General features: G+C 42.9%; 1 protein-coding gene across 1 annotated transcript; it reads right to left on the reverse strand.

Annotated features, from left to right (window-relative positions):
* Positions 1-27,792, reverse strand: man2b1 (mannosidase, alpha, class 2B, member 1). Its single transcript, XM_028565372.1, has 23 exons — positions 27,668-27,792; positions 27,194-27,296; positions 25,399-25,572; positions 24,386-24,579; positions 23,142-23,274; positions 21,797-21,942; positions 16,185-16,384; positions 14,067-14,187; positions 12,878-12,956; positions 11,654-11,763; positions 11,260-11,367; positions 10,674-10,790; positions 9,524-9,706; positions 8,282-8,379; positions 7,882-8,002; positions 7,673-7,791; positions 6,431-6,532; positions 6,171-6,258; positions 5,558-5,638; positions 5,095-5,319; positions 4,106-4,255; positions 2,971-3,073; positions 1-168 (listed from the first exon to the last, which is right to left on the reverse strand). The coding sequence occupies exons 1-23, from the start codon at positions 27,776-27,778 to the stop codon at positions 65-67; spliced, it is 2,970 nt and encodes a 989-aa protein (XP_028421173.1). The 5' UTR covers positions 27,779-27,792; the 3' UTR covers positions 1-64.
* Positions 27,793-27,886: the final 94 nt, after the last annotated feature.

Genomic DNA, 27,886 nt, shown 5'->3' on the forward strand with positions numbered 1-27,886 from the left:
ATTTGCTCAACTCATTTGCGACGTCTTGTAAAAAAAAAACAAAAAGGTGAAGGCGTGTGATTGGCTATCTGAAGCTGACCCTGAGCAGGAAGGTTCGGATCTCCATTGGTCTTAAAGTCACCTCCCATACGGAGGCGTCTGGGAACGTCTTCAGCAGCGGCTTCTCGTCTGGAGAAGAGACAACAGCATTAGGAAAAATGCCCGAAAACAAGAGATAATTTGGTAACCCTTTTACTTGAAGGTATCTACATAAGAGTGACATGACCCTGTCATGAACACATGACCCTGTCATGACAAAAACTGAAGGACACTTAATGACAGAAGCGTTATATCATAAACGTTTAGGAATTGTTTATGACACGCTCGTGACAGTGTCACGTCACTCTTATGTCGATACCTTCAAGTAAAGCGTAACCGATAATTTCTACAAATGTCATGCTGTAATTCTGGAATTATTGAATAGTGAAAAAAACCTGACTAAACTTCAGTTCCCAGATCAAATGTCACAACAAAGCAGGAGCAGTTTTTTTTCATCGCGATATTAGTCTCCCTTTGCCAGACCCTCCTCCAAAGCGTGCTGAAGGAGGGTCTGGCTACTCCACACAGCATTCGGGGATGGGAGGTAAAACGTGCTCTGGTTTATTGGCATTTCTTTAAACCAATCACAATCATCATGGGCGGTGCTAAACTCTGCACAGAGCTGCAAAATAGTTGTGCGAGAGAGAAAACTGATTGGACAGATAGTCTAGGTAGCGGTCTGGATCACCCTGCAGAGATCGGAGGGGCAGTCAAAAGTAGTAATTATAAATCACCGAATTTAAAATTCCAACACAAAGAAAGAAGAACGTAAATGGAAAATGCATGCATCCGGCAGAATTTTCTTGCGGCACTGGAGCAATCCCGGAAATGGAACGTCAAGGATACAAGCTTGATGGTGTTTTAAGCCCCCAACGTTGACTTCTAGGCAGCGCTGCGCCCTTGACTTCAAGACACCTAACCCTAACCGTTGCCTAATCCTAGTGCCTTCCAGGCAGCGCTGCCTGGAAGACGACGTTGGGGGCTTAAAACACCAGGATACAGATTATCGCGATATCAACTGGCGCAATAAACACATTGCGAAAGACACTCAGAGACTTTTTTGTGTTAGTTGAAAGAAAATCTCAGCAGAAAACGGCACCTTCAAAACGTAACTCAATGTTCAATTTGTTCAACAAAAGAATGTCGGTAAGGATTTTGTTTCATTTGCTTTAAATTAAACAAGCAATTTAAGCAGAATACTGAAAAGGACAGAACTGAGTACACTTTAATGTTTGTTTGTTTTTTAAATCGCAAGTAATATCGTTATTGCATACCGCACGTTTTTGTCATATTGTGCAGCCGTAGTAGAAACGTACCAATGGCGACAGGAAGCTGAACCTGATGAGTTAGACTGTACCTCCTCTCCTAAAAGGAGTCTTGCGAAGCCGCTCAAACACCTCACAGTTTACCATTAAAGCTTTGAACCATAACAATGCATTAATGACTCATTATATTACACTGCCTGCCTAATTGGTCCCTGCGGGGAAATAGTCTTTGTGGTTAAGTGGACTGTAATGGAGCAGTGATTAGCACCCTCGTAGACTTAAAAAGCATCGGTGGATTTCGGAGTTCACCCTTCTCTTTTCAATCTCCTGTTGAGACCGAACCAACCACACCCACACACACGACAAATTCCCCGACAGTCGGCTGCCTTGTGTTTGGTGAGTTTGAACTGCTTATTGAGTACAGGTTCTCCTCTGGTCTCTTTCTCTTCTCTAACAGGGGGGGTTAAAGGTCGGGCAGAACTCGCTCCGTTAGACATTTTTATGATATATTATACTATGACTTTATCATGACATTTTTATGTTAAATGGGATACTATACTATGACTTTGAATGGCATATTACACTATGACAAGTCACAAGCAGTCTTATCGAAGATTTAAATCGGGAACAATCTGATGTATTTTCAATATACTTGACTTTTTTCCGACAAACTATACCATGACTGTTTCAAATTTAATTCACCAAGACTTTTTTTATCACTTTTTCGACATAGTAAACTATGAATTCTTAACATTTTTTTCGACATACTATATTATGTAGGAAAGCTTTTTTGCACACCTCTTGTCGGGCAGGTGCGTAGGATATGATCAAAAGTAGCAGATCAAAATTTTTTAAAGAAAATCCCGCACACTGCCAATTATTGCTTGCATAATTGGCAGTGTGCAGGATTTTCTTTAAAAAAAAAAAGATATACTATATTATTACTTTTAATGGCTTTTTTGTTTGTTTTTCTTTGACTACTATACTATGACTTTTTTCATATTACTATACTATTTTTCCTCACTTTTTTTCGACATACTATATATATATATATATATATACACACTATGACTTTATCACTTTTGTCCAACATAAAAACTTTTTTTTGACAAACTATACTATGACTGTTTCAAATTTAATTCACTAAGACTTTATCACTTTTTCAACATACTAAACTATGAATTCTTTGACATGGTTTAAAATATTTTTTCGACATACTATATTATGACTTTTTCGACATAGTATACTATGAAATATTTTTTTATATTTTTTCCAAATACTATATTAAGACTTTAATGGCTTTTTTTTGCCGTGGATCAGGTGTTAGCTGATTGTATTGAGTTTGCATGTTCTTCCAGACTTTCTTTGACATACTATACTATGACTTTTTTCGACGTACTATACTATGACTTTGTTATGACTTTTTTCGACAAACTATATGACTTTTTCTGATATAGTGTACTATGACTTAAGTTTAGATAAGTTAACATTATGAATCTGACAGTCACTTCCAGCTTTGAGTATAGAATCTGGCATGATCTGTACTCATTACACGCTCCTCCGGCCCAAATGTACTTCCAGCACGTTCAGAGCTGCCATAGTGAAGTTAATGACAGGTGTCCTGTACCTGTCTCTGGTGTCCAATGAAAACGAGTCATATCGTCTTTCCACTGATTGGCTGACAGGTTCAGTTCAGACACACCCAGCACCTCCAGAGTGGAAAACATCTTCTACACAGACAGAAACCAAGATGGAATAAGGCGTTATGGCAAAGTATTAATGATGCACAATTCATTATAATTACTTTAAAGTATTTTTTTTTCTTTTTTACAGTAAATGATCCATTTATAAAATGTCTTCGCAACACGAGGATAGGCATGGGCTGGTTTCAAGGTATACCGCGTGTTGAAAAAATTACAATTCCAAAACCACAAAAAGAATTCCATCATACCGTTCCTTTAGTAGGAACGTTTTTTTAAGGAGTCTTCAAGGATGGAAAGTGCAGTTTAGAAAACCCTCTCCTTGCCAGTTTAAAAATAAAATACATTGTGTTCAAAGGAAAACCCAGACATTTCAAAATAATCCATCTTAAAGCTGTAACTGCAATACCACAATACCATGAAAAACGTGATATTTTTGCTGAAGGTTATCATACTGTCAGAATCTTATACAGACCCTTGCCAAAAAACAATCCTAATTATTTTAAGTTTTAGAAATGTTTGGGTTAAATCAAACAGTTAAATTAGCTTTTTTTTATTATTATAATAACTGAAAACAGTCACCCCAATTTGTGAGTAATATATGGAAAAAACAAAACGAACAAAACAAAAAAGGAAAATAGGTCCTGTGGGGAAAGGTGATGATAGCCACAAAAATAGAAATAAAATGTATACATTTCAAGTTGCTGCTTTATCCACTAATGGGTCCAAGCTGTGAACCAATGTCCTTATGTTTTATTTAAGTAAAAATGTCCACTTCTGCCATCTTTTGGCATGTAAATCTTCTCTCAAACCTAGCACAAAAGTTAACCTTTCCATTGTCCTTATTTCTTGTATGACCTCAAACCATTATTGCCGTTTAGGATAATCAGGCTCATACCAGTTTCTGGTTATGGCTTTCCCTGCTGCTGTAAGGAGCATCTTCACCAGGGACCTGTCCCTTTGTACTGTTACAAGTGAAATATGACCCAAGTACAAGACAGTGCATTAGAAAGGAATCTTACATTACTCAAAACTAGCTCTACGTGTTTTGGAATGTCTGACCTGCAGGTTGACAGTGACGGGCTGTGAGTTCACTTTGCTCTCCTGGCTCTGGAACTGATGCTCCAGTCTCAGCAGCACCGAGTCCTTGTCCCACTGAGTCAGTGTGAGCAGGTGGACAGCAGGGGGCAGCGCAGCCTGCAGCCCAGAGAACTACAGACACAAGACACACAGCAGGACGGGTCAGACGTAGAGATGGGCCATATGAAGAAAAAATAAAAATCAAATATCACAATATTTTTGACCTACGGAAGAGGATGAGGGCCACATGTGAAAACATTTATTTGAGTTCTGAGTTTAAAGTCAGAATTTTTAAATCTGGGCTGGGACTTTTTGTGTGGAGTTTGCATGTTCTTCCAGACTTTCTTTGACATACTATACTATGAATTCTTTCGTATTACTATACTATTATTTTTCAACATACTGTATATACACACTGACTTTTTTTAGTCACATTTATTCAACATAAAAACTTTTTTCGACAAACTATACTATGACTTTTTATTGACTATTTTCGACACACTATATATACATTGAATTTTTTTAGTCACTTCACTATCACAGTCTCTTTATCCCATGTAATATTATTATGCCAATATTCAACAGGATTGCATATCGCGAGCCCTACAAGGGACATACGCTTCACATTATTAGCGTTAACATTAAGTCTCAATTATTAGCATAATATGCTAAAAGATTTATGTTACAAGCTCTTGTTGACACCATTTGTGTCCCACAGGTGTAAAAAAAAATTATCTCTCAGGGTTTACATTCTTACCTCTAATATTTATTGTATGTATTTATGTTTGTGTGTTTGTATGTACCCCTCTTGTAATATGTTATGTGTACTTTTCTATCTGGACCTTGAGTCTGTAAATAAAGTTAAGTTATATACACACACACATATATAGACAGACAGACAGAGACAGACAGACAGACAGAACCAAGATGGCGCTCGATACGGTTGCATCCCACCGCTCCTCCGCACTCACCTGCAGCCGAGTGTTTGGGTGCAGATCTCCGTCGGTGAAGGTCAGCAGCGGCTGCAGTACCTCCTGCTGGGCCAGGGGGCGGTGTGCATCGGCCGCGCTGGGCGGACGGTCCAGGGAGAGCTGGAGGCGGCCTCGGACCACCAGCCCCTCGGGGAAAACGCTGGAGCTCTCGTTGAGCGGCTCGCCGACGCCGCGGACGTCATCGTACAACAGCCGGCGGTGGAGCTGAGGGGGGAGGAGGGGGAGGAAGGGGGGTACTTTGCTACTTTTAAATCAATCCTTTATTGGAGGTAAAATATAAAAACAAAAAAGGTCTATAACGTTGTTTTGCGCCATTGCTTTGGCAAAGCATCTGTCCACAAACTAAAATCCATATGGCTGTGTCCTTCTCAAATTTGTAAAATTAGTATGAATAAGATATTAAAATAAGTACAAAATATGCCTGCGTGCGTGTGTGTCTCACCATGATCTCCAGAGAGCCGTTCTGGAGGCTGCCTCCTCCTTGAGAGCGATCCGTGACCACAGTGAGTTGGTCCACATCATCCTGAAAACAAACACGTACAGAGTGAAAAAAATTGTAAAGTAAGGAGTCCATCCATCCATCCATCCATCTTCGTCCGCTTATCCGGTGTCGGGTCGCGGGGGGAGCAGCTCCAGCAGGGGACCCCAAACTTCCCTTTCCCGAGCTACATTAACCAACTGGGGGATCCCGAGGCGTTCCCAGGCCAGGTTGGAGATATAATCCCTCCACCTAGTCCTGGGTCTTCCCCGAGGCCTCCTCCCAGCTGGACGTGCCTGGAACACCTCCCTAGGGAGGCGCCCAGGGGGCATCCTTACCAGATGCCTGAACCACCTCAACTGGCTCCTTTCGACGCAAAGTAAAGTAAGGAGTAAGAATATTAAATAAACATGTCAACCTAAAAAAAGAAATGTCATTCACAAACCTCAATTATTTAGAGATTACTTTGAACAAGAGTTAATTGTTAGGATTTCATCTGGACTATTTCTTTGGACAGAGACAAAGAGACACAGAGACACACACACACAGACACACACACACACAGACACACACACACCTTGATGAAAGCACGGGAGTTGATGGGGTAATAATTTCCAGCAATGGGCTCCGACTGAAAAAGGTTCCAGGTGGGCCGGAAATCTTTCCTTTAAAACAAAACAACAGACACACACAGCTATCTGGGTTTCCAATCTGTCAATCATTTTATAATTCTACAACAACCTTACTTATAGTTCCCTTTAGAATACTATAAGAAGTAACATCTGCCAAATGTTAACTTAGTTGCATGTATTTTCAACTTAAAAAAATGTAGCTTACTTTCTCTGCAGCATCTCTCTGCCGTTGGAATCGGTGTAGAAATATTCAGAGGTTTTAATGCTGGTGTCCAGACGAGTGATCACCTCCTTTCCCAGGACGTCACTAATGGATAAAGAGAGGGAGTGAGAGAGGAAGCGATGCAGTTGGGCTGTGATTCTGCACTGAAAGTTTTGGGTTTGGTTATAATAATTGAAGTCAAAATCCCTAAAAAAGGAACCTATAAAAGACATTTATATGCTGCAACTTCTGTTGACATGTGTGCCAACATATACGCACATTATCACATATAAGCACAAGTTAAAGGGTAACTACCGTTTTTTTCCAACCTGGACCCTGTTTTCCTATGTTTTTGTGTCTAAGTGACTGATGGGAACAACAATCTTTGACATGGGTCCAGTATTAAGCGAGATCGCTGCAGTCGGCAGCGGTGAAACAAGCTACAATGGAAGTTATGGGGCAATTGTCCAGCTTGTAGCTACCTTCGCTAAAGTGCTCGTTTTGCCGCTGACAGGCTCAGATTAATATTCTAATTGTCCGACAACATTATGGAAAGGATTTCTAAGGAGGTCGTAATTTCTGTTAAAGAGTAAGATCCCTTTTTTAAACATAAAAACATCCACGAAATTGCGTTCGCTAAACCCACCAGACTACATGGAAATAAACAGTAATTTAAGCATCGTAAAATACACTTCATTCAAAGTCGACGGAAACAAAATAAAACTATGAAAATCCGTTTGGGTTCATCTTTGCCCTTTTCCAACCATCACTATTCCAGTTTTGGTTGAAATAAATACATAGTTTACCGATTTACATGTGAAAATATGATGGCTCTACTCACGCTAAAAGTATTGCCTTTTTAAATGGAGTCTGGTGGGTTTAGCGCTAGCGACCTCAGAGCGGTTTCTGGTTAAACAGAAAGGTCTTAAAGAGGTTTTAAAGGTCTATCTCTGAAGGGATCCTTTCCATAATGTTGTCAGACACACAGAATATTAATCTGAGCCTGTCAGTGACAAAACGAGCACTTTAGTGAAAGTAAATACAAGCTGGACAACTGCCCTATTAACTTCCATTATAGCTTGTTTCACCGCTGCGGACTGCAACGATCTCGCTTAATACTGGACCAATGTCAGAGATTGTCCCATCAATCACCTAGACACAAAAACATAGGAAAACAGGGTACAGGTTGCAAAAGAAAAAAACGGTAGTTAACCCTTAAGCGGTATGTGTTAAACACACACTCACTCGATGGGCAGAGGTCCGACGGTCCACTCCAGCTCCAGGGCTCTGCTGTCGCCGTAGAGACGGACCACCTGAGATACCCAGGGAGCAAACCACTGCCTCACCTCCTGCACCACGGGGGTCTGGAGGGGAGATGGATACAATATAAATGAATAATCATTTTATATTAACAAAACAACAATGGCGTAACTGCTACGCTGCTCGCTCTCTACCTGGATGCTCTCGGTCTTGGCCGTCTTGCTGATGATGAAAGGCGTGGAGGAGTTGGGTCTGAAGATGTAGGCCCCTGAAGGCTGGTTACTCTGTTCATTGTTTCCGTCACTGGCGTTATACCTGGGACATGCCACACACACACACACACACACACACACACACACACACACACACACACACACACACACACACACACACACACACACACACACACACACACACACACACACACACACACACACACACACACACACACACACACACACACACACACACACACACAAAAATCCATGCAAAAATAAGACGGGATCATAAGTTGGCTGTCTTTGGGGGGGGAAAAAAAAGGTGTCCTGGCTCAAGTTCAAACATAGTGTGCGTTTCTGTCAGAGAGACACTAACCAGTAGAAATTCTGTGTCAGTTTGATGGTCTGTTTGGTCTCCAGGTTGCTTAGGCTGCTCAAAAGGCCGGTGTCGGGGTCAAAGGTCACTCGTAGAAACTGGAGCACGTGGACACACAAATACTCCGTTTTCAAAAGAAAATACAAATGTACTATGTCATGCATACAAAGGCTTAGAAAATGCATACAGGCGTAATTTACATGCACAAAGTGCTCCGGGTTAGCCCTTCTCTAAAGGAAATTCATCAACGCAATCATTTCTAATGCAGCTCCATTCTGTAAAAAGGCAAAAATCGAATTTGTATTGGACTGTCTGGACTGACGACAGTTCATTTAATGGATAATCGCCAGAACATCTGGTGCTGCTGGAGTTTACCAACTAAACTAATCAGCTAATTTAAATAGCTAACCTTATTGTATTGTGTGAACAGTTAACTTCATTTAATATCATATGTGGCGTCATCTTTTTCAGGGTGCAAATGTTCCACATAAAGCAAGTACCTTCCAGAGGCTATTTAGCAGAGCCAGCATTGCTGTGGCTGGAGTTTAGCGCCACCCAAGAATTTTTGTGATTGGTTTAAAGAAATGCAAACAACCCAGAGCGTGTTTTTCCTCCAATCCTTGAGTGTATTTTGAGTGAGTAGCATTGCGAGACTATCAACTTTGTAATGGTGGATGATTTTTTTCCCTGAATTTCTGAATGTGGACAACCTGCTTTGGAATTAAACTGTTTAAATCATTCAGAGTTTCTATACAATACAACACATGTCACGACTGTTTTCCTGTCTGTTAAAGCTTTAGTGGGTACAGTTTTGATATTAATGAATGTCCGTTACATTCAAGCCATTGCCAAATGAGTTGCTACAACACTAATTAAGACTATCAGCTCTACACAACTCTCTCTGGATTTCTCAGTATGGCTATGTTCAGAAGATTGTGGCGTCTGGCGACTTTCGTGTGCAGAAACTCGAATGAAGACAATTACCTCTTCTGAAGAGTCTATCATGTTGTTTTTTTTAATCCTCCATGTCCTCCTTGGCTACTAGCAACTGCGTGTTAGGGGGGTGGGGGCAATGTGCGATCACGGAAGGCTTGTGTCACGTGGACGCGCCAACGGTTTTGTTGTCATTACTTAGAATTCCTCATAAGGGCGACAGCAACTACGCACTGTAGCTTTAAGCATTATGTACCAAATTCCCATGGTGCAGCAACAAGCAAGTGTGTGATAACGCCGTAGTAAGACCTTGTTCTGGATGGCTGTGGGCGTGCGGTGCTGCGTGGAGGCCGGTGGAGGTCCGTCCTGCAGCAGGGACACGGAGTAGGTGGTGAAGCCCAGAGGAGGAGCCTGCACCTGGAACAGCAGCTCGTTGACAGCGAAGCCTCGGTTCCTCCTCACGTCCCGGGTGGACGTGGACACTGGAACCACCTGGAACAGAAACACAGGAACACTGTGATAAAAGGTCCCATGGCATGAAAATTGCACTTTGAGGTTTTTTAACATTAATATGAGTTCCCCCAGCCTGCCTATGGTCCCCCAGTGGCTAGAAATGGAGATAGGTGTAAAACGAGCCCTGGGTATCCTGCTCTGCCTTTGGGAAAATGAAAGCTCAGATGGGCCAATCTGGAATGTTCCCTTTATGACATCGTAAGGGGAAAGGTTACCTCCCCTTTCTCAACAGCATTTAAAGCTACAGACACAGAAATGGCACGTCCTAAGGAAAGATCATTGTGGGACTGGCTCATAGTGGCTGTAATTCTGCGCCAAGGCTGAAGTTACAGTATTAGGGGACCATTAAGGTCTATATAAAAGCATCCAAAAAGCAGCATGTCATGGGACCTTTAAGGCTGAATTCTGTCGGATCGGCATTATTTTATGAAATCCTGTCATCCCTAATACTAATGAATGATTATTACTGATGAGGATTTAAATTTTAAGAAATGATCATACTGCACTTTTGGAATCTTACAGTATAACATTTTATTCAGTTTCAACTATAGCAACCATTCCAAAAAAGAAATGACATGTCTCAATGTTGCTAGGCAGATGATATGATTACTAATTGAAAAAGTTAATTAGAGTTTAAAATTATTATACATAAAATTACACTACGGCCACAGAAAACGTCTACCTGCAAGTAATTATTATCCCAAGCTAAACAAAACTATTTCCATATACAAAGTGGATTTCCTTAAAATGTGTATAAAAAAACAATTAAAATTGCCATTAAAGCTGAATAATCCACTCTCTCTCATTATCAAATAAAACACTCTTTGCAGATTGGAGGCGAATCAGTATCGTCTCCATCAAGTGACAAACACACACAACACACACAACACACACAACACACACAACACACACAACACACACAACACACACAACACACACAACACACCTGGCAGTCCACAGATTTGCCTTCAGCATCTGAGACGACGTATGATGTTCCATTCACCGGCAGCCTGACCGGCCACGTGACGGGGCGAGCGAGAGGGTTGTACACATTGACTGAGAACTGAGAAAGAGAGAGAGAGAGGGAGAGGGAGAGGGAGGGGGGGGAGAGAGAGAGAGAGAGAGAGAGAGAGAAGATGTTGAGCAATAACAGTAGTGATAAATATATTGATATTAATATGTTTATATGTTGTGTAATGTAGTTATATATAAGTAATATGTATATATATATATAGTAAGATATAATAATTTTTTAATTTTAGTTGATCTTAGAAGATCCAGAAAAAGAATGTACAGTACATCTGTCTGTTTGCATGGACTCCATGACAGTGTATATGGATACTGTATACTATATACATATGTGTGCCCTTATGTCGTATTGTGAAAAATTAAACAGACATTGTGCGGCCCATTTGAACGGTTAGGTTAGGGCTAGGTTTTGAAAGTTAGAGGTAGTTGTTTGGGGAATTCATCTAGTAGTGGGATCCCCACAATAATAGCAAGCGAAGCGAGTGTGTGTGTGTGTGTGTAACCTTTTTGCTGGACTCGGTGAGAGGACACACACTGATGTTGAGGTTGTCGCAGTAGATTCGCTTAGCAGACGAGCCACTCAGAGCACTCAGACTGTTACTGACCAAAACCTGGGAGAGAAATTAAAGTCAGAAAAAAACCCCCAAAAAAAACAGGTGCGTTATGTCCTCCACAATCATATCGAAAACAAACAAAAACAATGGACATAAAAAGGACACAACAGCTCAACAATTGGCTTGGCAGAAAGTTACATTCCAGTTGGGTTGATAAGTCCCATAATACACAATTGCAGCAGATCCAAATGAACAGTTTTTTATTTGAAAAAAAATGCTTTCTACCAAACCTACAAGATTACAGTATGTTGAGCAACGTGATGCCGCGTGGAACTTGAAATACCTGACAACGTTGCCAGCCGTTAGCTAGCCTCCGGGCGTAGTCGTTGGCTACGTGTTGCTTCTCTGTGCCTGACACTGCGTCATGGTGCTGAGCCACCGCCATGGCTTTCTCTGACAACGAAAACACAAACAAGTAGCTGTCAGTCAGTCCTGTCTGCTCTCCAGTCACGTATATTAATTAACACCAATGTGACATTTATCTCTAGAAAGTTTGGGAGAAGAGGAAAAACGCTCTTTACGAGATGATCCGTAGATGAGAATTTGTTGTTTGTATATACTATGTGTGTGTGCTGTGTGTATGTATAGGAGTGTATTTGTATGTACAGTATGTATGTATGTATGTATGTATGTATGGGCCAAATGTTCGGCGTGACACAGAAATAAAATTAAAAACAAAATTAAACTAAAACTATAGCAATATTACTTGCGATAAACAAACGGATATTAAAGTGTACTAAGTTCTGCATTTCAGTATTCTGCTAAAATTGCTTGTTGAATTTAAAAATATGAAAGAAAATCGTTTCCAGCACTCTTTTCGTGAACAAATTGAACATTAAAGCTTTAGTGCGTAACTTTTTGATATTAATGAACGTCCGTTACATTCAAGCCATTGCCAAATGAGTTGCTCCAAAGCTAATTAAGACTATCAGCTCCACACAATTCTCTCATTCTTCTCAGTATGGCTATGTTCAGAAAATTGTGGCGTCCGGTGACTTTCCCGAGCAGAAACTTGAGTGAAGATAATGACCTCTTCTGAAGAGTCCATCATGCTGTTTGAATCCTCCGTGTCCTCCTTGGCTACTAGCAACTGTGTGGAGGACGGGTGGGGGAGCGTGCGCGATCAGGGAAGGCTTGTATCATATGGACGCGCTGACAGTGTTGTTGTCATTGCTTAGAATTCCTCACTACGCAGTATAGCTTTAAATCGAATATAAAAAGGTACCACTAAAAAAAGAACGACAACACGTTTTTACTGATATTTTCTTTCAACGAACACAAAAAAAGTGTTTCGAGTGTGTCTTTCGCGATATGTCGTAGCTTTTTGCGATGAGTTTATTGCGCCAGTTGATATTGTAATGACGATAACAAAAACGATATATTGTGCAGCCCTAACAATTATGACAGAACAGTTATAACATGTGACCACTAGATGGAGACACAATGGCTTCCCTCCCCACTAGCCAGATACCTTCAATGAAAAAAAGTACTAAAAACTAAATCTCACTCATGGTCTGGCTGTCGCCATCCCCGAAGGGCCCCTTCCTGGAGACCGGACCGGCAAGTATCTCCAGCTGGTTACACGTCTGTACAAAAAACAAAACAAAGCCACAGAGTTACAACAGTATGCAGACCTCCGCACCAGAGTACAGATGGAGTCATAGAACATTTAGTACAGACACTCGTGCTCCCAAAGGATGAACCCTATCGGCTTTGGTAACCTGCAGAGTATAAAAAAACTACTTTCCAAATGTGATACTTCCACTTTCATTGTGAAGAATGTAGTAGGAGTAGTAGATAACTTTATTGTCCCCGTGGGGCAGTTGGGTTTAAGGCACAGTCGGAAGGCACTTCATGACAGAATCACACACTACAATAGACTACACTATACACCCTCAGGTATGACCAGGCCAGCTGGACATCTATTATTTTGACTGATTGAAGGCTTTTATGGCTTGCGGTACAAAAGAGAATTTGGATCTGTTCTTCGGTCAGAAGGGGTGAAACAAAACGATGCCTTGATGGCAGTAGTTTAAAATGTGATGCCAGGGTGTGTGTGTAGTCACATACAATGTTATTGGCCTTTCTCACCAGTCTGTCTTCTGTCTTGTTTTTAATGCTCGGTAGTATTATCCCAAGTAATTTACTGGCAGTTGTTTTCTGTGACTCAGTGGCATTTCCGAACCAGCAGATAATACAGCAATGTAATTGGTAATTTGGCTTTAAAATACAAGTGAGTCCATGTTTGGACTTGAACAGTGAACCACATACTACCTGTATGGAATGTAACGATTAGGGCCAGGACGAATATGCTTTTGTCCTGATTTGGTTTTATCATGATACATGGGTGCCGATTCAATTTGTATTGCGTTTTTCATTTATCGTGATTCTAGAAGTATTGTGTTTCGATAATATTGAGTATTGCTAATTTTATTTCCTTCTTTGTATTTTCTGCTTTCCGTCTGTTTTGCTGGAAACGGATATGATGTAGTCGGCAGCATTTTATTTATTTATTTCAGGTTTATTTAAACAGGGACAATGCACACTAATAATACATAAAAAAATGTACAGTGTGCCAGAATTAGCCGGAAGAATTAGCTCATTCTGTTAAAACAATCGTGAGAAAATCGCATCGTGAACTTAAAATTGGGAATTCGTATCGCATCGTGCAGTTGAGAGCATCGTAAAATCCTTACCTGCAGGTTGCTGTTGCTGATCCTCTCGTAACGCTTCAGCGCTGGCCGGCTGGTGAAGTAGCCGGTCCAGAAATCGTGAGCGTCGTCGGCATAGGGGAAGAAGTCATCGGTCTTCAAAGCCCTGGGTTGAAAAGAGGATGAAATTGTAGCAGAAATACACAAGATCGCTCTTTATGCTGTCATTATGGGTAGAGTCTATATCGACGACGTGTCATTTCTTTCATTGTTCCGGTGCCTCCGGGAAATTTGGCCGCATGTTGCTCATTTCCGGCCAGATGTCCGTCACCTTCCGCTTTCTTTGTGTTGTAATTTTAAACTCCGGTGGATTTCTGAGGTCTATGGTTAACTGCTCCTCAGATCTCTGCAGGGTAAATCCAGACAGCTAGCTAGACTATCTGTCCAATCTGAGTTTTCTGTTGCACGACTAAAACAACCTTTGAACGTACACATGTTCCACCAAAACAAGTTCCTTCCAGAACCTATTTTGCTGGGGCACCGTCATTGAGTCTGTCGCCTTGCTCCGCCCAAGACAATTGTGATTTGGGTTGGGTACCAAACGTCGATACTTTTATGGTATCGAAAAAAACACTCCAATCCTATGAATATCGATAACTTCTTTATCTTTCGGTGCCAAATTTCGGTTCCAAAAGCATCTAAGCGCGTAAGTGCAAGCTTATCTGTCCTCTCTGCATATTGACACAGACCGGAGCTCCGACCGACACACACAGACACACACACACACACACACGCACGCACGCACGCACGCACGCACGCACGCACGCACGCACGCACGCACGCACGCACGGAGAGGTGCGGACGGAGTAAACTGTTTGCAGTTTTGTTGAAGTCACAGAGAGTGTAGAGAAAAACTAAAAGACGTGTTTGTTTAATTTCTGAGGAGGAAGGAGAGGCTGGGTCGAATTGAAAGATTAAGCAAAAGGTTTAATGAACAACACGATGAAAACAACATGACAAAAACAATCAAACATAAAACATGAAAACACTGCCAGCAGTGGACTACAAGACATGCTTCCCCTTGTGGGGTCACAGTCCGCAGTCATGTGACATGACAAAACAATACATTGTAAACAGCGGACTGCAGAACCTTGTTCCCTTGTCGGGTCACAGGCTTGCAGTCCTGAAATCATCTCTGTTTCCAAATTATCTTCCTGTCTCTCAGGTTAAGGACACACCTCTGAATTTCAGGTTTACTCCAGGTCACAGACAAAGGTCGTTTATCATGGTAGTGCCGATTCTATTCAAATTTACAGAGTTTGCATTTCCTTTGTTCTAATCAAGTCTGACCCCGCAGGGAGTGGCTCCACAAAAGCCAGAAGCAACGCTTACCTTTTCTGTGAGGACAATGAGTCTTCTTAAGTATGCTAAATGTCAGATATGACCTGATGATTCTTTTTAGAAGCTGGAGATGGTGTGAGCCAAACAAATGCTGATTAGGTGTGGTGAAATCGGTATTGATTCAGTGTTCATTTAACTAAAAGTATATTTTTAATCAGACATCACCAATGGTTTAACTTTTTATAACCTAACAAGAGTCACGGTTGGTCTCAAGTGTGGTTACAGTTTTTTAAAACTTCACGCAGGCAGCGTTTGCTGCGATAGGATATTGATAGCGAGCCGAAAGCGGTCGCGGTGCTGTTGACGTTACACTTGCTCTTAGACAAGCAGCCACAACGGTGGCTTCTCTGCCCTGATGACTGACTGACAGGCTGAGCTTGTAAGGCAAGGCACTTTTATTAATGTTACTCCAAGTGAGCAGTTCTACCAGATTTTTTTAATTTTGATAACTGTTTTGATTCACAATTAAGGTGGAAAATAGAAGCTTTGTGGTTAATTTTTGTTGATGTTGAAATTAATTTTAAAACATATGGTCTCGGTATCAAAACTGAGGTATCGAAATTGGCACCGGATCGAAAGATTCTGAACGATACCCAGTCCTACCTGTGATTGGTTTAAAGAAATGCCAATAAACCAGAGCACGTTTTTCTCCCATCCTGGAATGCTGTGTGGACTAGCCAGACCTGTCTGGTAATGCAAGACTATTATGGGTATAATTCTGGCATTATCGCTCCAACAAACTTATTTAAAAGTTCACAGTACCAGGTGAGGTTAGCGCGGTGCAACTCCTGGAGGTAACAGGACGGGGTAGAGTACAGCACGTTGACTTTGCTGCCATTGGCCTGCTGGCCATTGACGTAGTGGATCAGCTTGTCCAGGTTCTTGTACCACAGGTTGGCGTTCTCATACTGGAAGTCGGAGCCCATGGTCATGATGATGTGGTTGGTCTTATACACCGTAGCCTGAGAGAGAAAAATAAGAGAATTAATGGTTTCAAAGAGGCAACAAACACATGAGAATGATGTTATAGGAGTAGTAGTATAGTAGTAGAGTATTTTTAGCGTGCGCCCCATGTATAACCCTTGCGTTTTTCAAATCCATCCATCCATCCATCTTCGTCCGCTTATCCGGTGTCGGGTTGCGGGGGGAGCAGCTCCAGCAGGGGACCCCAAACTTCCCTTTCCCGAGCAACATTAACCAGCTCCGACTGGGGATCCCGGCGTTCCCCAGGCCAGGTTGGAGATATAATCCCTCCACCTAGTCCTGGGTCTTCCCCGAGGCCTCCTCCCAGCTGGACGTGCCTGGAACACCTCCCTAGGGAGGCGCCCAGGGGGCATCCTTACCAGATGCCCGAACCACCTCAACTGGCTCCTTTTGACGCAAAGGAGCAGCGGCTCTACTCCGAGCTCCTCTCGGATGACTGAGCTTCTCACCCTATCTCTAAGGGAGACGCCAGCCACCCTCCTGAGGAAACCCATTTCAGCCGCTTGTACCCTGGATCTCGTTCTTTCGGTCATGACCCAGCCTTCATGACCATAGGTGAGGGTAGGAACGAAAACTGACCCGGTAGATCGAGAGCTTTGCCTTCTGGCTAAGCTCTCTTTTTTTTCCTAACGGTGCGATAGATTGAATGCAATACCGCACCCGCTGCGCCGATTCTCCGACCAATCTCCCGCTCCATTGTCCCCTCACTCGCGAACACAACCCCAAGGTACTTGAACTCCTTCACTTGGGGTAAGGACTCATTCCCTACCTGGAGAAGGCATTCCATCGGTTTCCTTCTGAGAACCATGGCCTCAGATTTAGAGGTGCTGATCCTCATCCCAACCGCTTCACACTCGGTTGCGAACCGATCCAGTGAGTGCTGAAGGTCGCAGGTCGATGATGCCATCAGGACCACATCATCTGCAAAGAGCAGCGATGAGATCCCCAGCCCACCAAACTGCAACCCCTCCCCACCCCGACTACGCCTCGATATCCCGTCCATAAATATTACAAACAGGATTGGTGACAAAGCGCAGCCCTGGCGGAGGCCAACCCTCACCTGAAACGAGTCCGACTTACTACCGAGAACCCGGACACAGCTCTCACTTTGGTCATACAGAGATTGGATGGCTCTGAGTAGAGACCCCCTCACCCCATACTCCCGCAGCACCTCCCACAGTATCTCCCGGGGGACCCGGTCATACGCCTTCTCCAAATCCACAAAACACATGTAGACCCGGTTGGGCATACTCCCAGGCTCCCTCCAGGATCCTTGCGAGTGAAGAGCTGGTCCGTTGTTCCACGACCAGGACGGAATCCGCATTGTTCCTCCTCAACCCGAGGTTCGACTATCGGCCGAACCCTCCTTTCCAGCACCTTGGAGTAGACTTTACCAGGGAGGCTGAGAAGTGTGATACCCCTATAATTGGCACACACCCTCTGGTCCCCCTTTTTAAAAAGGGGAACCACCACCCCAGTCTGCCACTCCTTAGGCACCGTCCCAGACTTCCACGCAATGTTGAAGAGGCGTGTCAACCAGGACAGCCCCTCCACACCCAGAGCCTTGAGCATTTCTGGACGGATCTCATCAATCCCCGGGGCTTTGCCACTGTGTAGTTGTTTGACTACATCAGTGACTTCCGCCTGGGAAATCGACGACAATCCCCCATTATCCTCCAGCTCTGCCTCTAACACAGAGGGCGTATTAGTCGGATTCAGGAGTTCCTCAAAGTGCTCCTTCCACCGCCCTATTGCCTCCTCAGTTGAGGTCAACAGTGTCCCATCCTTACTGTACACAGCTTGGATGGTTCCCCGCTTCCCCCTCCTGAGGTGGCGAACAGTTTTCCAGAAGCACTTTGGTGCCGACCGAAAGTCCTTCTCCATGTCTTCTCCAAACTTCTCCCACACCCGCTGCTTTGCCTCTTTCACGGCAGAGGCTGCAGCCCTTCGGTACCCTGCAACTGCCTCCGGAGTCCTCCGGGATAACATATCCCGGAAAGACTCCTTCTTCAGTCGGACGGCTTCCCTGACCACCGGTGTCCACCACGGTGTTCGTGGGTTACCGCCCCTTGAGGCACCTAAGACCCTAAGACCACAGCTCCTCGCCGCAGCTTCAGCAATGGAAACTTTGAACATTGTCCACTCGGGTTCAATGCCCCCAGCCTCCACAGGGATGCACGAAAAGCTCCGCCGGAGGTGTGAGTTGAAAGTCTGTTGGACAGGGGCCTCCTCCAGACGTTCCCAATTTACCCGCACTACACGTTTGGGCTTACCAGGTCTGTCCAGAGTCTTCCCCCACCCTCTGACCCAACTCACCACCAGATGGTGATTGGTTGACAGCTCTGCCCCTCTCTTCACCCGAGTGTCCAAAACATACGGCCTCAGATCAGATGAAACGATTATGAAATCGATCATTTACCTTCGGCCTAGGGTGCTCCGGTACCAGGTACACTTATGAGCATCCCTATGTTCGAACGTGGTGTTCGTTATAGACAATCCATGACTAGCACAGAAGTCCAACAACAAACAACCACTCTGGTTTAGATCAGGGAGGCCGTTCCTCCCAATCACGCCTCTCCAGGTGTCTCCATCATTGCCCACGTGTGCGTTGAAGTCCCCCAGCAGAACAATGGAGTCCCCCACTGGAGCCCCATGCAGGACTCCAGTCAAGGTCTCCAAGAAGGCCGAATACTCCGAACTCCTGTTTGGTGCATATGCACAAACAACAGTCAGAGTTTTCCCCCCCACAACCCGCAGGCGTAGGGAGGCGACCCTCTCGTCCACCGGGGTAAACTCCAACACAACGGCGCTCAGCCGGGGGCTTGTGAGTATCCCCACACCCGCCCGGCGCCTCACACCCTGGGCAACTCCGGAGAAGAAAAGAGTCCAACCCCTATCCAGGAGTATGGTTCCAGCACCAAGACTGTGCTTAGAGGTAAGCCCCACCAGATCTAACCGGTAGCGCTCCACCTCCCGCACCAGTTCCGGCTCCTTCCCCCACAGAGAGGTGACGTTCACGTCCCCAGAGCCAGCGCCTGCCGCCCGGGTCTGGTCCGTCCGAGGCCCCTGACCTTCACTGCCACCCATGTGGCATCGCACCCGACCCCAACGGTTCCTCCCACAGGTGGTGGGCCCATGGGCTGGAGAGATGGGAGCCACGTAGCTTGTTCGGGCTGTGCCCGGCCAGGCTCCGTGGCAAACCCGGCCACCAGGCGCTCGCCGACGAGCCCGCCGTCTGGGCCTGGCTCCAGACGGGGGCCCCAGGCTTCCTCCGGGCAGGGTCACTCCATCTCTGCTTAGCTTTTTCATTGGGGTTTTTGAACCATTCTTTGTCTGGCCCCTCACCTGAGACCACTTTGCCTTGGGAGACCCTACCAGGAGCACAAAGCTCCAGACAACACAGCCCTCAGGTTCACAGAGACACACAAACCTCTCCACCACGATAAGGTGATGGTTCACGTTTTTCAAATATATCAGAAATATGGGTTTCCTTTTAACTACCTCATTTTAAATACCCAAAAATAACACAGATGATTCCACACATCGCGCTTCGCAAGTACGACAAAAGATAGGATCTCTACTTTCATTGACTTTTGGGTGTTTTATAAAAAAAAAATTAAAACTTGCATTTGAAGAAAGAAAAAGTTTCAATACCAAACTGAATGTTGACACATACCTTTCTGTAATTATCCTTACTTTAATATGAGTCTAATAATTCATAATTTCTGCTTTTTTAACTCAAGAATTAGGTATAATTTCCTAAATATACAGTACAGGCCAAAATTTTGGACACACCTCATTCAATGCATTTTTTAAATTTATTTTCATGACTATTTACATTGTAGATTCTCACTGAAGACATCAAAACTATGAATGAACACATATGGAATTATGTACTTAACAAAAAGTGTGAAATAACTGAAAACATGTCTTATATTTTAGATTCTTCAAAGTAGCCACCCTTTGCTTTTTTTATTAATAAGGGGAAAAATTCCACTAATTAACCCTGACAAAGCACACCTGTGACGTGAAAATTTCAGGTGACTACCTCATGAAGCTCATTGAGAGAACACCAAGGGTATAAATAAAGGAAATGCATTGAATGAGAAGGTGTGTCCAAACTTTTGGCCTGTACTGTGTGTGTGTGTGTATATGTATGTATGTATATATATATACACACATACACACACACATACATATACATACACACACACACATTATACATGGTAGTGAAAAGAAGCATTAAAAACGTCAAAAAAAGAGCCAAAAGTGTCGACAAAAACGAAAACGTTTAAGGCTCAGTCCTGTCAATAAAGGCATAATATATGCCTAAAAAATAATTAAAAAGAAAAAATAATTAATTACTTTTTTTGTCAAATTAAACGCTTTTACCCTCTCGTCCCCACAACACCTTACTTTGATGTAAACTTTAATCGTTACTTTATAGGTTCTTTTTTGGTGAACTTTGAAAGCTTGACCGTGAGAGAGGACCCAGCATTATTTCCTCACAGAGTCTTACTAAAATAAGCTAAATTGTTTATCGAGTTTGAGTGCACTCTTTCTATGTGGTAAATGTCTGTGTCCTCCCTGCTGGTCATCGGCTCAGGACCTTTCCAATCCTCTTTTCGGACGCCACTTTTGTTGTGGATTTGCGTAGGCTCATTTGTCGAAAGAAAGAATCTACAGGGAGACCGGAAAATCCACAACAGTGTCTTCTAACATGCTGACGTCTGCTGACAGTCCTTCTGTCATTGTATGTATTGGTGCTAGCTTGTTAGCTTGTACTTCAAGAATTAACATTTCTTTTCAAACTACATAATTAACATTAATAAAACTATTAATGTGACTATTATCGCCACTGTTCATCACACCCCCAACCGGCCCGTCAGACACCGCCTACCAAGAGCCTGGGTCTGTCCGAGGTTTCTTCCCAAGAGGGAGTTTTTCCTCGCCACTGTCGCACTGCTTGCTCTTGAGGGAATTACTGTAATTGTTGGAAATTGTTGGGGCTTTGTAAATTATAGAGTGTGGTCTAGACCTACTCTATCTGTAAAGTGTCTCGCGATAACTCTTGTTATGATTTGATACTATAAATAAAATTGAATTGAATTGAATTAAATTGTGTAGAGTGAGCTTGTCCTTATATGTTTTGGCTTCAGGTTGTTAATTTATGCAGCTTGTAATTAAAAAAATAACTTGTAAAAAAACAAAAACAATAGTGTACACAATTGTGTAAAGTGAGCTTGTCATTAGTGATCATATCCTTTACAGACTCACCTGAGAGATATGGTGTGTTTATGTTTAGGTAGGTGTGTGTGTGTGTGTGTGTGTGTGTGTGTGTGTGTGTGTGTGTGTGTGTGTGTGTGTGTGTGTGTGTGTGTGTGTGTTACCTGACTGTTGGCGATGATGAGGAAGCGCTTCACCACATCATGGACATTATAGTCTTCCAGGTCAGGGTCGTCTCTGATTGGTGGATCGTCACAGGACTGGTCCCAGCAGAAGCCCTCAGGAGGGTTGTACCCGTTGGGAAGGATCCCTAACGGGTGGGGGTGGGGGGGGTAAAGGTTAATTGGTCGGCTCAAACAAATGACAAAAAACACAGACTGAGTCACGCACCCCAAATAAAATATGAAAAAAACATTTATTTTTATACTTCGAGTGAACTGACCCTTTAAAAGAGCCCCTAATTGGCTTTTTTTGGATTTTACCCATCTTTTAGTGTGTTATATAGTTGTTTTGTGTATGTAATAGAAGTATAAAGAATCAAAAAACACATTTCACTCCAAATGGAGCCTCGCCCACATTCCTGTTTGAAATTACTCAATTAGATAATACTTTATTCATCCCACAATGGGGAAATTCACTTGTTACAGCAGCAGTTTTTCCATAATAAAAACAAACCAATTAGTGATGTCACTGATTGAGAAAGCCAGCCCAGTTTTTCGATAGGTGCTGCCTGAGCAAACACAGCCCACTTGTTTGAATTTCGTTGACCAATCACAACAGAGTGAGCCAGCTGACCAATCAGAGTAGACTGGGCTTTTTGAGAACGCGGGCCAAGAGCTCAGACAGAGCGTTTCAGTTGGAGGCGCTGCAGCAACGGGCAGTATGAGAAACAGAATATGTCTTTTGAACATTAAAGCACGTAAACCTATTCTAGTAGACCCCCAAGAGTACACATATGACACTGAAAAGTGTTGTGGAATTTCCAGCTTATGAACTCATGCTAATGTAAGTTGAGACAATGGTACCCAGATGTCATTCAGGTCAGTGTCTAACATAACCTCCTAACCTTTCCAGGTAAGGGAATAATTCAGCTCTGTGTCTCCACAGATGATGGGAGATGTAGCAGCTGTATAATAAGACAGTGCTGCCTCATCCTGATGATGGATGTAAACACATAACACATTTTGTCTGTGCTGAGATTATTGGACGGCGGCAATATCTTTGTTTACCTTAAAAGTTCAGCTAGACTTAACGCCTCCAGCAGGAGTTTAAATACTCCTTCAGGAAGACAAGAACTTCAGAGAGTCGGGAGACGGCACGACACGATAACATATCGTGGTTAAAATGTACTGCTGCCTGAATTCTTTCCTCAAATTGAGAGTTCATTAAATGCTCATGTGTAATTCATCAAAGTCCCCCGAACCTGAGATTTTCCTTAACAAGAAGGGCTCTTTAAAGGATAGATGAAGAAGGGAAGTAGCAGGTGTGCATGTGTGAGAGTTTTGTTACCGGTGAAGAGGTCAGCCATGGGGGGTGTGAGGCTGTCGGAGGCCCTCCACAGAAGCTCCTGCTCCCTGTCCGTCATCCTGCGAGCCCGGTCCTGGTAGTCCAGACGACCAAAGAAGAAGCCATCGTACCCCATCTGGAACAACACCCGCAGGTAAACAGTTGGTCTAAAGCTCTGGGGCAAATATTGGCTTGTCGTGGATTGACAGCACAAGTCATAAAGGAATTGTTTCAAATTTTGGGAAATAAGCTTAACTGTGTCCTTGCTGAGAGTTCAATGAGAAGATTGATAAAAAGTCTGAAGATATGAAGCTACAGACAGCAGCTGGTTAGCTTAGAGTAGCTCAGCATAAAAAGGTCAAGAGGGGCAAGGGGAGACAGCTAGCCTAGCTGTGTCTGAAGGCAACAATATCAGCACCTTAAAGGTGGTCTAAGCGATGTTGGTGATGTCACTTCTTGTTGACGTTCGAAGTATTGTCAAACAAAAACGGAGGCTAGCTCTACCCTCCCTCCTCCTCCTCATCCCATCCCCTCCCCCTTCCTTCCGCGCACTAACCCCCCCAACCCCAAATCCTTCTTCTCGGTTATTGGCTGGAACACTGTTTGTTATGTTGCGTGGTGCAGGTTGGCGCAGTTTGTTTTTGTTGGCGTTTGTGGAGCCTGGGCTGTTTACAGAGACTCCGTTTTTTTTTTACAGTGTGTTCAGGGGAGAGGCAGCTCGCGGATAGGGACAAAAAAATGTTGTCGCCCAAAAAGCATGCGACATCGCTTAGAGCACCTTTAAAAGCTCACTAATTAACACAATACATTTTGTTTACCGTTTTGTTTAAACTGTGTTCAGTGTTCCTGAAGTCTCCGTTGGTTGCAAGGCAAGCCCACAGGACCCTAGGAAGTCCCTGCACCCAGCCAAGAAATGGTCCAGCACATTTACCCCACCCTCCCAAAAAAACAACCTTACTTACTAAAACAGCAACAAAATAAACTAACAAGTTTATACTTCTTCCTACTCGTTTTCGTGCATGTAAATCAAGGACATTCACTAATTAAATTAATAATGTTATCTCTTTCTCTTTTTTAACCTTTAAAACCTTATGTTTTCAACAACTGCGGCTGTCTTTTCTATGTTGAATTTTACATGCTCAAAATAAATAAAATAGAAATACTGAAAAACCTTCTTCTAATCTAACTCTTGCCGAGAGTGACGTGTATTTCGTGAAAGGTCAAACCATTCCTTTAAGATGAACTACCTGCGCAAACATGGAGGCGTGTTCGCGGGCGTGGCCAAAGGGGTCGATGTGCCAGGCGACACGGGGGCGACCGCAAGGCCCAAAAGTCTCGTTGAGGAACCTCAGGCCCATGGTCATCTGGTCGATGACGGCGCTGTAGTGGGTGGTGGCCTCGTCGCTCATGCACCAGCCGCCGTTCACAAACTCCAGACGGCCTGGAGGAAGGGGGGGGGGGAGAAGCAGCATGAGGTTAGGAAACCCTTCCAGTGGAAATGTGAATTGGTTTAAAAAATCTATTAAAAACAAAAAATTCCGATTTAAATGAATTTTCTTTTTAACAATGCAATATCGATTTATATTCATCCAAGAAATGATCTCTGCCTGTATCATATGAAACTATAAGACCTAAGGAGTCCATTGGTACGAATTTGACCCGTTTTCAAAGTTTTTTTTATATCACAAATATGGGTTTCTTTCGACAAAATTGCCCAAAATGAACATTGATGCATGGAGAGCAGGTGAAATATATGATTACGTTAATTGAATTTGGGGTGTTCAATTCAATTTTAAAGCATTTAAAAAAAAAAATGACTAAACTTTGACATAAAGCAGTCTGTGATTTCCACTCAACATCCTCTGTCTTAACTACTATTTATTTTTTAAACTAAAAAATAAGTATAATGTCATAAAAATTAGGTTTATTGACCATGACTAAAAAAAAAGCTTTGAAAAAAAAGTGACAAAAATGTTGGGAAAAAGAGCCAAAAAAAAAGTTCATTTTCAATTTTGACGAAAGTTAATGGTCGACGGGAAGACAACACAAGGGTTAAATAACCCTCCAAAATAGGCTACATTTTGTCGAGGGAAAAACTGGCATGGTCATTTTCAAAGGGGTCCCTGGGACTCTCACCTCAATATATCGGGAATATATCGGAATCAAAATTGAACCGGGAATAAAATCGATCGGGAATCGAATCGATTCGGAAAAATCAACGACGATACCCAGCCCTAATATACAGTGCTGGTTCCTGCACCTTGGTTAACCAGCTGTTTGACTGTCTGCTGCATGCTGGAGCTCTGCTGTTTCCACCAGCGGTAGAAGAACGCCGTCTCCACGTAGATAAACCTCCTGTCAGGATTCTTCAACAGCTGATCCACCACGGAGTCCAGGATGTACTGCACACCCGCGTGCTGAATGTCGTTACGATCTAAACACACACACACACACAAATAACAACCTCATTAAAAAAAAAAAAAAAAAAATTCTAAATTTGGAATTTTATTCAAAAATTAGTACTATGTCACAGGTTTGCAAATATATTTAATGATACACTTCAACAACTTTTTAGGTTGAAGTAAAGAACACCAGCGTACAGCTGATATCATGGCAACGACACAATTCAGAAACAGAATCTGTTTACTTAATTAAATTACATTATTTTTTAACCTTAAAACCCCTGTGCATAAGCTGCGATGTTGCAATAAAACAAATGAAGAACAGATGAAAGTTTGCCTTAATCCACATCCCTCCCCATACACACAGTACGCATTATCTATCATGTAAAGTGCAGATGATCTCTGCTTACATAACCATACACAGGTCAAGAACAGATACTGGTCACCTGCTAAGCACACAGCCGCTCTTACTGTAAAAAGACATGTGATGCACTAAAACTATAAAACTGTTATTACTGTGTTTTACTAGACAGCAGCTGGCTTCATCAACAAAAGACCTGGGAGACCTGAGATCCCCCTCCCCTCCTCCCCCCTCTGACAAGGACTCTTATGTCACCCCATGGACAATACACATTACTGCCTCAACACCTGACTCGACAATACCGCACAATTTTGGATCATCTTTGAATTTGCACATATTCGTTATTGAGCATAATTGCACATTCATGGTCAATCAATTGCAAATTCCATCCTCTTTGTCTTTCTCGAAAGGTGCAATCATACATTTCATCACAAAAGTAATGTACACTACATATCTGGTTTCACTCATGATGCACACTGACATGTGAAAACATCGGTCACACATAAGAAGGAAAACCAATTTTAGCTCAGAGCAGAGGTGATTCCATGACTTCAACCGGATATATGTGCAGATTAGGGTTGCACAATATTGACAAAATGGGATATTGCGATATAGATTATGAATATTGCAATATTGATATTAATTTCGATATTTTTAAACATATGTAAAATTACAAAAGTTACGGGAAAACGCATCATCATACTGGACTGGTACAACATGAATAAAGAAATAAGGACCATGTCTACAGAACAGGATTTTTTTTACTGGTGGTACAGTATAAAATAAATAAATAAATAAATAAATAAATAAAGAGAACAGCACACAACTTTTCTTTCGCTTCTCTGATTCGTTCCGTTTTGTTGTCTCTATCCATTGCTTCACTTACACTGTCACTCTGTCGAAATATGCACACACGTGCTACGCTCCACAGGGTTTGTCCCGTGCTCTGACGTGCACTAACATGTACAAGTGGCACGCTAACTGGCCAATGAAATGATTATATAATCATTATAGCGTTTCAAGCGGGCTCTAAATCAAACACAACTAAGCCACACAACCAACAGACGGGACACAGCGCTCCACGAAATAAACACAATATTGCATACTTATTGCGACACTTTCAATATATTGCGATATCGATATATCTTGCACCCCTAGATATAATATTGCGCAACGTGATGTTGCGATAACGACATTGAGTCAATATATCTCGCACCCCTAATGCAGATTGCATATTTAATCTGTGTGTGTGTGTGTGTGTGTGTGTGTGTGTGTGTGTGTGTGTGTCTGACCTCCATAGTAGTACTGGTCAACAGTCTTGAGCCAGCCGACGTCATCGTGTGTGTGAGGGACCAGGTGGACATTCAGCATGTTGGGCTTGGTGGCATGACATGACTGCACGCACACACACACACACACACACACACACACACACACACACACACACACACACACACACACACACACACACACAATACACTAAGGACACATCTAGATCCAAAGCACTGGACTACACTACTTTATTGATAGGGAAGGCAGAAAGTAAGTAGAGGCATACTATTAACATATATAAGGAGAAATAAATACTATTTATGTTCATATTGTCGATATAATCTCAGTTCCTCATACAAACTGACAAAACAAAAACGAAGGAAGAATAAAACTGAAAGTAGTTGGATGGAAAACTCGTTAGCTTTAGCTAGCTAGCGGATGCTAAACAACTAAAACACACGAATTCAAACGGCAGAAAAGTAAACTTAGCTGACCTCGTATCCGCAGGTGGGGGTCTGTTTTGTTTCCTGGCCGAGAGGAAAACATAAAACCCCGCCGAGGAGGGACAGGAGAGCAGCAGCCAGCTGCTGCGACCTGACCGCCATGTTGGAAAATGAAGCGCAAATCATGTGACATTCTGTTTATGTTCGCTGGGGTCAGGTGATAAGACCTCCACAGGGGTGAAAAGGGTAATTCTGTTCCCTCAGTTCAGA

This window comes from Perca flavescens, chromosome 2, assembly GCF_004354835.1.
Source record: "Perca flavescens isolate YP-PL-M2 chromosome 2, PFLA_1.0, whole genome shotgun sequence".
In the NCBI taxonomy this organism is placed as follows: Eukaryota; Metazoa; Chordata; class Actinopteri; order Perciformes; family Percidae; genus Perca; species Perca flavescens.

What these genes read in the sequence shown, in the direction of transcription:
- man2b1 (XM_028565372.1), bottom strand. Translation starts at nt 27,778, where the DNA reads ATGGCGGTCAGGTCGCAGCAGCTGGCTGCTGCTCTCCTGTCCCTCCTC. An exon ending in ACGCCTCCATGTTTGCGCAG is followed by an intron (nt 23,275 to 24,385) that starts GTAGTTCATCTT and finishes GTGTTGTTCCAG; the next exon opens with ATGGGGTACGATGGCTTCTT. An exon ending in TGGCGACAGCCAGACCATGA is followed by an intron (nt 11,764 to 12,877) that starts GTGAGATTTAGT and finishes TTTCGTTGTCAG; the next exon opens with AGAAAGCCATGGCGGTGGCT.